Source organism: Cryptomeria japonica, chromosome 7 (genome assembly GCF_030272615.1).
Source record: "Cryptomeria japonica chromosome 7, Sugi_1.0, whole genome shotgun sequence".
In the NCBI taxonomy this organism is placed as follows: domain Eukaryota; kingdom Viridiplantae; phylum Streptophyta; class Pinopsida; order Cupressales; family Cupressaceae; genus Cryptomeria; species Cryptomeria japonica.
Window position 1 is genome coordinate 289,896,548 of NC_081411.1, and position 11,159 is coordinate 289,907,706.

The following is an 11,159-nucleotide window of genomic DNA, read 5'->3' on the forward strand; positions in this document are numbered from 1 at the left end:
TTCCTCAATTCTTTGTAATTTCCATAATTCATCCATTTTTCATATTTTGACTGGCAACGACCTTGGACCATGTTCTCACTGCTTACACATAAACACCTATTGGATCTTTACTCAACACTGAGACCAATTGTAAGATCAAATTTTAGGTATGCCAAATATGGGGGCAACACAACCTTAATAATTTACAGTAGTATTAAGTTTCATATGAACATGATTAAATTGCGATTTCAGGATAAAGGTTCATTTAGTCTCTAAAATGATTTTTTTCTATTTGTGTAGCTTTATGATCTCTTTTTTTAAAATAATTTATAAAAATAATGAGTTGATACATTAAAAAGAATAGCGTTTGTTTTAACATCATTATCTAGGATAATTTCACAAATTGCTTGTTGAGTACCAATAATTTGCATGACAATAAGACAAACAATTTTAGGGGGTGAAACTAGGAGAATATATACCCTACTAATTTGGTAGCCCATTAAAGGTATTCTTAAATATTGTTAATCCACAAAGAAAATAAAATCAAACATCAAGGAATTAGTGAATCAAATTGTTAAGAAACACAAATGTCAAATCAAATATTTATATACATAATTATCAAATTAATATTTGTATACAAAATCATCCTAAATCCATGATCTTTATCTAGATAAAGAAGATAACCTTATAGATTTTTTAAAAATGAAACATAAATGTAAAATATTAATTTCTAATCGTGAAACATCTAATTTTTATTACAATATCAAAATCATCTATTTTCAAATTTAAAATTAAATGAGCTTTATTTATTACATCCAATATTTTAATCTAACTCTAACCATTCAATTATCACTACACAACTCTCACTTTTTATTCTACACTAATTTGTTAATCCGTTATTTGTCACCATAATCAATATCTTCATAGAAAAATATTTAAGTTGGTTTATGTGTTGTAACTATTCAATTTTCACTACACAACTCTCACTTTTTATTCTACACTAATTTGTTCATCCTTTATTTGTCACCATAAATTTATGTGTTGTAACTATTCAATTGTCACTACACAACTCTCACTTTTTATTCTACACTAATTTGTTCATCTTTATTGATCACCATAATCAATATTTTATCACCATAATCAATATCTTAATAGAAAAATATTTAAGTTGGTTTATGTGTGTTGCTTTTAATTTTAGAATCATTATTTGCTTTCTAAAAGCTTGGAACCCTTATACGAGATGGATGTTCAAATATTAGTTAAGAGGTTTGAATAAAAGTAGTTTTGATTTCGAGATCTTCAACAGCATTACACAAAGTTGACAAATTGCATCACAGGTTATTTTTGAACATTTTATTTTACAGTGACAAATTGCAGGGTTGTCACATAATGAAAGATGCAAGAGAAGCATATGGATCGCAAGATATTAAATTCCTTATTCGGAGGAAACATTTATGCGATGATCAGGGGGGACTAGGAGAAATGAACCCATCGAGCTATGCTGGGTACACCGCCATTAACAACGAAGAGCATATAATATCCAGGAGGCGCTGCCACAGCTGATGGTGGAGCTTCTACAGTCGAAGAATAAACATTGGTGGACTTCGAAACGAGCACCGGTCTGGAAGCGGAAAGCGAGAGCATCCTCTGGCTCATGGATGTGGTGTGAGTCGTGAAGGGTGGAGCGTACACATTGAACACTACATTGCTGTTACTCGTCAGACCGGATGAAACTGAGAAAGTCACTCTGAAGGTGGCGCCGTAGGCAATATTGGATCTCGGAGACATAGCAGTTATCTTAGGACGAAGGGGGGCATACGTTTTATCCAAGTAATAGGGGCTGTACGCTTCCAAACGGAGCTCCGACGGGAATTGCGTTCCCGTGAGAATGTAATTGAAGTGTGGGTTGGAGCCGCCCACCATAACTCTTCCGTCGGGCAATACGTTGGCAGTGGAGTGGTACATTCTAGCGATGCCGGTGGCCGCGAGAACGTAGAAACGCTGTTGCCCGGCCGGTAGACTATGTCTGTAGAGGTAGGGCGTGAAGACTGGTGTGTTGGCCATGTCCCACCCGGCCACACCTTTGGCTGCTCCGTTTATGATTAGAATTTCGCCATTGGGGAGAATGAGCATGTCGGACATGGTTCTTTGCCCGGGCATGTCTTCCATGTTCCACGAAGGATTGGCGTCCGTGATGACCATTCTTCCGCAGCTGCGTAGGGCGGCAATGAAATTACCGGCTTTAGCGGCGGCGAAACCATTGTCTGGGCAGCCACCGCAGATGAGGATTTCCACCTTGCTAAATCCATTGGAGGCAGATAGAGGCAGCATGACGGAAGAGCCCGTGGAAGGGTAGTTCCGTGGGCCATCGCCCGGCATTCTGGGGAATTTTTTCAACACCACGTTGTTCTTGTAGTCGAGGAGAATGGAGTCCCTGTTGGCGAAGATAAAGAGGTTCCCATCGGAGGAGAGATGGAGGAAGGGATACAGGTTGTTCTCTACTTGGGTACTGGTTCGGGTTTGGATGAGGAAAGGCAGGTTGTACGTTCCCTCATCGGGCCTCCTGGGAACGAACTCGTAGTTAAACACGCCCGTGCCTCCCACCACGATGATGCGGTTGTCGGGAAGGATCTGGTTGGAGGCGTACCAGCGGTTGGCGAGAAGCTTAACAGGCTGAGAATTATCCCAGTCGCAGGAGGCGTCGGAGCAAGGAACAAAGTAGCGCATATCTGTGCCTCCGTCGCGCCATCCGCCCGTTTGAACGAGTGTCCCGTTGGCTGCGAACGCACCAGACGAGCACCAGGTATCGGTGAATACCATGAGCGGCCTGATTATGTTGGTGGCTATGTTGTATTCGATGGAGTGAGCCCAGCAGTCGTGGGTCAGGGCCTGGTCCTGTGGGTTGTCCCGGCACCGCCCTTTGTCCAACATGAGCTGTGAAGGGCCAAAGTTTGTCCTGTCGAACATAACAACCGTGTTTTTGTATGTGGTGGTCATGTGCATGGCCGAGACACCACCCTTCTCTACCAGGAGTTGCCATCTTCCCTTCTTCACTGCCACTTGCCCTGCTGCGTACCACGTCCACATGTTTAACATTGCCACCATCACAAAACACGAATACTGTATTACAGATGACATTGTCATTGTGGCTCTCTCTTATACTAACACTCTTTGTTCAAGTGTGAGATTGGTAATGGAAGACTCTGTGATCTATTGGGAATTTATAGGCTTCTGCACTTAACATGTCAAATGAAATAGGATAGGATGAACGGATCGCCTGACTTATCGAAAAATACATTATAGTGGTAATTACGGAACGTTGCGGATTGATTCCTTTTTTGCGTTTGCTCAGTAGAGTATTCGAGATAAGCCTGAGTTGGTGCTATCTTTACGCCCTACTGCAACTTGCATTTACGCACTGGTCAATCTCAATCCTCTTTGTCCGTAGTTTAAATTGGTTCTGTTTTTCGTCTACGATTATGTAACGTGATGAGATTTGGGGAAATCAAAACGTGACGAATGATAAGTTTAATATCATACTCTTTGAAATGAGAAGCTTGAATCCACAAGGAAGAAAAACTAGACAGATTATGCCGAATAGTAAGGAAAGGATATTGCAGAAATAATGTAATATTACACAAAAAGCATAAAAGAAATGGGAATGGAAGCGACTAGAGGCAAGAGGCAAGAGGCATTAATTTATATATATTTAATACGCTACAAATCCAATAGGTATATAGGATAAGAACGTACATCTATTTAAGGAGAAATGTTAGTTTACATAACCAGTATAGAAGAAAACGGCAACTGAATCGATTATAGGCAAGAGACATTAATTTATATAGGCAAGAGACATTAATTTATATAGGCAAGAGACATTAATTTGTATATTTAGCAGGAACAACTAGTATGTGTATAGGATAGGAACGTTCATCTATATGCACATCATTATTTGTGCATGAAACTTGCAATGTTGAACAAATAATATTAATTTTTTATATATAAATTTATGTAACTAGTGCTTGCATCAAAAAGGAAGTGCAATGGTTTAGCTGATAGCAATATATATAATATATGTTAGAATGTGCTAATTAAAAAAATGTGTTGTTTTCGAAATAACTAACGCACAATATGTTTTCAAAACAAAATATGTTATAGTTATAATTAAATTTGCATATGTTGATACTAAATATTTATGATATTCATTAAATTATATTATTGATATCTATTATATTATTATTGATTAAATTAAATTAATTTAAAATTTGAATATAGTTAAATTTATAGAGGTATAGATTAACCATTATTGAATTTAATGAAATTGCATAATTTTATTTAATATAATTAAAATATCAATTTCATAATTAAAGTATAATGTGGTTGTTGTATCAAATTGTCATTCTAAACTAAATATGAGAATTCAATTTTGGAAATCTTGTGGGATAACTTTCTTTAATAATGGAGACCTTCTTTACTACCAACATACCACTAATTTGGACATAGCATATATCTTTCAATGTGCTAATTATTAAAAAGAAATTATGAGCAAAAGTTGGGTACAAATCACCACCATTGATACTGTTATATTTGTAATTGCTTCCTCTTTATCATTATAAATAATTTGGATGTCTTATTATTGGTGTTAGACATATCATGTTTATAGTTGACATTTAGTTTTATATGGATGATGACATTTATGGACTATTATGATGATGAATCCATATTTGATGATCTAAATATGCTTATGTTAAATATGTGAGATTCATATTTGTTATGGTGGTTTGATGGTATTTTGTTAGGTGCTAACTTTAGTTTATGGTTATAATTATATGATGATTATGATAGTGCTTGATTGTCATGAGTGTCTTCTACTATGGTTGTATTTGGAATGATGTCATACCACTCATTCATGAGGATTGACCCATGCTCGTTAGCCCATTGTTCTAATCTTTGGATCATCTATTCTTCAGTAAACAAATCCGTGGGCAAATAAATATAAGTTTCCAAGGCATCGTTGAGGTAAGTTCTTATATTTCTTATATATTTTTTCATTTTTCATTTTTCATTTTTGTGAACTCACTAAAGATAAATCCCTTATTCATTCTATTTACTTTCTACAACTAATATCAATGTTTAATTATCAAGAATTGCCATACATTAAGAGTTCAGAGGATTCTCAAATATAATATTACAATTTTATGAGTTAGATAAGCAGTGATGTTGTGTTATTTTATGGAACATGAAACATGAAAAATTATCATTTTTAATGAAATTTACACATTCAAGAATTTATTAATGATAATTAGTCTTAAATAATTATCTAATTTAAACATTAAAATAATTTTAAATATTATTTTCTCCACATGATAAGAATGTTATGATTAGATAAAGAGTGAGTGTTGCTGAGCCCTTATATGATAGCTTGACGGTAGAAGAAAGGGGTATCATGAGGAGTGAGAACACCAAGGATTAAGACCAACAAACATAACAATAAACCAAAACCAACCAAAAAACATAAGCCAAAACTAGACAAAAAGTAAACTGAGACCAAACACAAACAACACCCCAAAACACCACCAACAGAATACACAAACTAATGGTCTATATTGTGGTGGTTTTAATAGCTTGCAATCCTAGGTAAACACACCCGATGGGACTCTAGTCCCTATTTTCTAACATTTTAGTGTTTCAAATTTAAAGATCTAAAATTTGCAATGATTTTCATTTCTGTCATGTTTTTCATCATTTTCTGTCGCGTCTACTGAAGGCTTTCTGCGCTTTTGGTCCTAACATTTTTCTGTTGCGTTTTTATTTTCTATCGCGTCCACAGAAGGTTTTCTATATTTTTTTATCCTAACAGTTTTTGTTTTGTAGATTTCTATTGCACTTTTATTTTTTGTCGTGTTCGTAGAAGGTTTTCTGCATTTTTTATCCTTATAGTTTTTTGTTTTGTAGATTTATTTTGTGTTTTTATTTTCTGTCACGTCTACAGAAGGTTTTCTGTGCTTTTGATTCTAATAGTTTTCTATTTTGCAGATTTCTTTTGTATTTTTATTTTCTGTTGCATCCGCAGAAGGTTTATGTGCTTTTGATCCTTACATTTTTTTATTTTACAGATTTCTATTGCATTTTTATTTTCTATCGCATTTGCAGAAGGTTTTTTGTGCTTTTGATCCTAATAGTTTTTTGTTTTTGCAGATTTCTTTTGCGTTTATATTTTCTATCATGTCCGCAAAAGGTTTTTAGTGCTTTTGATCCTAATAGTTTTCTGTTTTGTAGATTTCTGCTGCATTTTTATTTTTTGTCACATCTATAGAAGGTTTTTTTGCATTTTTTTATCCTAACAAATTTCTGTTGTGTCTTTACTTTCTGTTGCATCTACAGAAGGTTTTTTGTGTTTTTGGTCCTAATAGGTTTTTGTTTTGTAGATTTTTGTCATGTTTCTTTGCAGATTCTTTGAAATTTGAATCTTCTAAAAAAAATCATTTTGTCGAAGGCCTCTTTTCACATTTTGATTTGGATTTTCTAAAATTCACCTAACAAGTGTGCTTGTAGGTGGGGGTAATTTATCAAAAACTACTAATCATTTGTTGTAGGGTTAATCTTAGTGTGTGTCTTCATATTTCAATTCCTAGGCTAATTAGGCTTACATGTTTTCATTGATCTTTTTCTTTGTTTGTTGAGGATTAATTAACCTTTCTTGAAGTGTCTTATGCCTTTGATATGCTTGTGTTTATATTAGAACCCTAAAGGTGATCACAAAAGTATCCTCTCCCCTTTCTTTCCATTGGACCTTGGGTGTAAGAGAAATTTCTATTATTTATTAGAAGGCCTGCCTCCCATCTTGTGAGAGGGAATGACCCAAGCCATATTTGTTTTGGTCCGCTATATAACAGATTGTGGTTTTAGATGAAAGTCTTCATCATAGCTCTCGTGGATCCCATTTTGTATGTTTTTGTATGTGTTAGTTCGATCTTGGTTGCTATCATGAGTATGAGTATTTCTCCTCCATGCAAGAGGGAAACTGTGGGGTTGTTCATGATAGTTTTGTGCAAAATTATTTTGAGCATGAGTGTTGGTCACTTCTGGTTTTAAAATAAGGATGAAGGTGACTCAGACACAAAATGTTCTCTCCTATTACCACCATTATGTCCTCTAGGATTTGTATTTGTTTGATTCACTTGATTAGGATCCTCCTCTAGAATTTGTGACACATCAAAACCATGAGGTAGTCTTGTTCCACTTTGTGCCTCATGACTTGAAAGAAGTAATGTCTATCTCTTCCCATGATTTCTTCAACCATTCTATTGAACCTTGAACCTATGATAGTTAAGCTTCAATGTCTACAAAAAAAAACACTATTCCACAAACTCTAATGAATGGGAATGGGGTTCAAATAAGTCCTCTAGTGACTATGAGCTCACCAAAACATTCATAGAATTAGGTGAACTTACCGAAGAAGAAAAGTTTAGAAAGCAATTCAGAGTTGGTCAAACAACATCCTTAGATTCTACATCCCACAAACAAAAAAATAATGGAGAAGCATGGATAAAAACATTTTGGGATCCCAAAGCCTCCACGTCTCTAGGCTCTAGGTCAAAACTAAGAAGAGTTAAGACTTCCGTTGCTGAGTGTCCCACTAGTGACATCAATTTGGATTCATTTATGATCAAGAACGATGAGGAGAGTACTAATGATGACCTCGATGATTGGATTGAAATCCTTGAAGACTCCCGTGTCTTTACCCTCACCCTCACTAACTTTGAACACACCAATGGCCTTCCCCTTATTTATCCACAACTCATTGACTAGGACCAACAAGGACCTCTACAACTTGACACATTTGAAAATGATGATGCTTTCATTGATTACCTTGGCATATGAGATGCTCTCCCACTTGGGGACCATAAACCAGGACACATCATAAAATCGATAGCATGACATATTTTGGAGAGGGTGCCAAACCTTCCAGTTGCAAAAGTATTAAAATAAAAACAAACAATGGGTCTTATGGTGAAAAACACATTGTGGTACTGTCTGACCCCAGAAAAGTAAAAAAAAAGGATGCATCAAATGGTGAAAACCTCCTTGAGGTGCCTGAGGATGGAAGGTTTGACATTCTCCTCATGACATAATATGAAGAAAAACCATCAATGTTGGTTGAGGAGACTATCAAGACAAATATTAGCATAGAGGCGATACCACATAAAATCTTCTTGGCACAATCTTTGACAACAAAAGAAAGGCCAAAGTTCACAAGTTTCTTCACAGAATGACAAATTAACTTTGCATGGTCATATGTTGATATGCCTAGATTGGATCCTGATCTAGTTATGCACCATTTGATAGTTACTCCAGGAGCTAAACCAGTAAAACAAAAACCAAGAAACATGCATCTGTGGGTGGTGTTGTTAGTCAAAGTGCAACTTGAGAAATTATTGGACATTGGCTTCATCAAAATGATTGACTACCCTGAGTGAATTTCTAATCTTGTACCTGTTAGAAAACCAAATCGCAACATTAGAGTATGTACAAACTTCAGAGACATCAATAAGTATTGTCCTAAAGATGATTTTCCATTGTCAAACATTGATCTAATAGTAGATCTCATATTTGGTCATGCAATGCTATCTTTAATGGGTGGATTCTATGGGTATAATCAAATAAAAATAGCACCTAAAGATCAACATGAAACAACATTTACCTGTCCTTGGGGTACCTTTTGTGGGAACGCCATGCCCTTTGGATTAAAGAATGCAAGTGCAACATATCAAAGAGAAATTACAACTATTTTTCATGATCTCATACAGGTCACTGTGGAAAACTATGTTGATGACCTTTTGGGAAAATCACCTACAAGGGAAACATATTTGGACATTTTAGTAGTGGGTTTTGAATGTTTGAAAAAGTACAAGGTCAGATTAAATCCCAAGAAGTGTCTTTGGGGTGACCTTCGAGAAACTCCTTGGATACATTGTCTCACAAAGAGGAATTGAATTAGATCCAATGAAAGTCAGAGCTATATTAGAGATGCCACCGCCAAAGAATATTAGCCAACTTCAGTCTCTACAAGGAAGACTTCAATCAATATGCAGATTTATCACAAAACTCACAATAAATGTCATCCTTTTCAACATCTACTACACCAAAATGTCAAATTCAAGTGGAATGATAAGTGTCAAGAGGCCTTTTAGATACTCAAAGACTATCTTTCAAATCTACCAGTTTTAATGCGACATATTCAAGGAAAACCTCTATTATTCTACATATCAGCTACATAGATGACACTGGGGGCACTCTTAGGAGAGATTCATCTCCCCTCTTCCAAATTACACAAATTCATCATTAAAACCATAGAGTATTTCACAAAGTGGATTGAGGCCATTCCTCTCCCCCAAGTTACAAGATTACATCGTTTGCAAATACGGTATTCCCTTTTCCATCATCACAGACAATGGGCGTCCTTTCAAGAATCAAGATGCTCATGAGATTTGTGATTAATTCCATATCCATCATCACTTTTCCACTCCATAGTACCCCCAAATTAATGGCCAAGATGAGGCTTCCAATAAAACTATTCTAAAAATCCTTAAAAAGACATCAATGATGCTAGTCGTAACTAGAATATTCAACTCAACCTCGCACTTTGGGCTTATTCTATAAGTATTCACACACCTACAAGAGACACTCCTTAATTGTCTATGGTTTTGAAGCTATCTTTTCTATCAAGGGAGAGTTACCATCTTTACGAGTTTCTTTGCAAAAAATCATTAGTGATGAAGACTATAGGGTCTCTCGCTTACAAGATTTAGAACTATTGGATGAGCATAGACAAACTATTTCTAATTATCTTAAGGCATATTGATAGCATATGAGTTGTAGCTATAACCACAAGGTGAAGCCTCACACATTTGAGATGGGTAACTGAGTGCTCAGAGAGAATCCTAAGAATTAGCAAGATAGAGAAAAGGAGGGGAAATTTGAACCAAATTGGTTTGACCCTTACATCATCACAACAACATATGGATTAGGTGTATATCAACTTTTAACACCAAAAGGAGAACCTTTGGAATATCTCATATCAATAGAATGCACCTTCGCAGGTTTTATACATAGTTTTTCAAACTATCATAATGTAGCGTTGTAAATTGTACGCACTTGCTAGAGTGGTACAATTTCACACCTAGTTTAGCACCCGCCTTGGCGCATTTTGCATTTTGCATTGCATTTCCCCTTTAGCACTTAATTAATTAAATTAATTAGGTCTAGGGTCCTATTTTATCATCTCCCATATCATAAAGTTGGGCCCTTTCATTAAAGTGTGCCCCTTTCATTTTATTCTTCCAATACATCATTTAATCAAAAACCCTAATTAGGTCCTATTTTGAACTTGGGGGCTTGATTTTGGGGGTCAAAACATCTCGAAATCACCTGTAACTTCGGGATTCTCTCTAAAATCATCATATCTGACGGCCCTGAAAATTTGGTGAAAAGTTGTCAGGACCATGGCGCCCGTGCAACATGGTCCCGGACATTTTTCCCGAAATTTTGGGAGCACAATCCAATCATAAAATAAAGCTTAACCCCAAGAAATTGGCGGGACATTCAATCTCTAGGTCGGCCAAAATACGAATTTACAACCTAGGGTTTCATACATAAAAGCTCTCTTTCCTCATTGGAAAGGATCCGATTTCTGATTTCCGAGACCTCATATGCAGCGAAAGAGCAGATCTTTGAAGACTTCAACAACATTCAACATCCTTCTATCAAGCATCTATCAATTTCATTCCTTCACTTAGGGCTTGGAAGACATTGAAGAACAATAGGAGATTACCGACTGAAGATTGGCTTGTACTCCTCCCTTGAGGGTTGGGTATGATTTCATATTATTTTCATGTCTTGGCATAAGCTTCAATACATCATTTATTCATGCTTTAGATCACATTGCATCTTGATTTAGAGCATTTACATTATCATTTACAAGCAATTAGGGTTTACTTTCTAGGTTGCTCTAGTTTTCTTTCTTGCATTTTTGGACCTTGCACACACACTAGGTCTGCACACACAATACATTTTACAAACAACTTGGCTATTCGTGGAGGTGGAAATCACCAAAGCAGGGGTTTGACTAAGGCAAAACCCTATATAGCCGCCCAAAACACCTTTTCAGATATAAGTGC

General features: G+C 35.9%; 1 protein-coding gene across 1 annotated transcript; it reads right to left on the bottom strand.

Moving 5' to 3' along the window:
- Nucleotides 1-1,452: 1,452 nt before the first annotated feature.
- LOC131074766 (aldehyde oxidase GLOX) lies at nt 1,453-3,123 on the bottom strand. Its single transcript, XM_058011442.2, has one exon. The coding sequence runs from the start codon at nt 3,121-3,123 to the stop codon at nt 1,453-1,455; it is 1,671 nt and encodes a 556-aa protein (XP_057867425.2).
- Between the last annotated feature and the right edge of the window lie 8,036 nt (nt 3,124-11,159).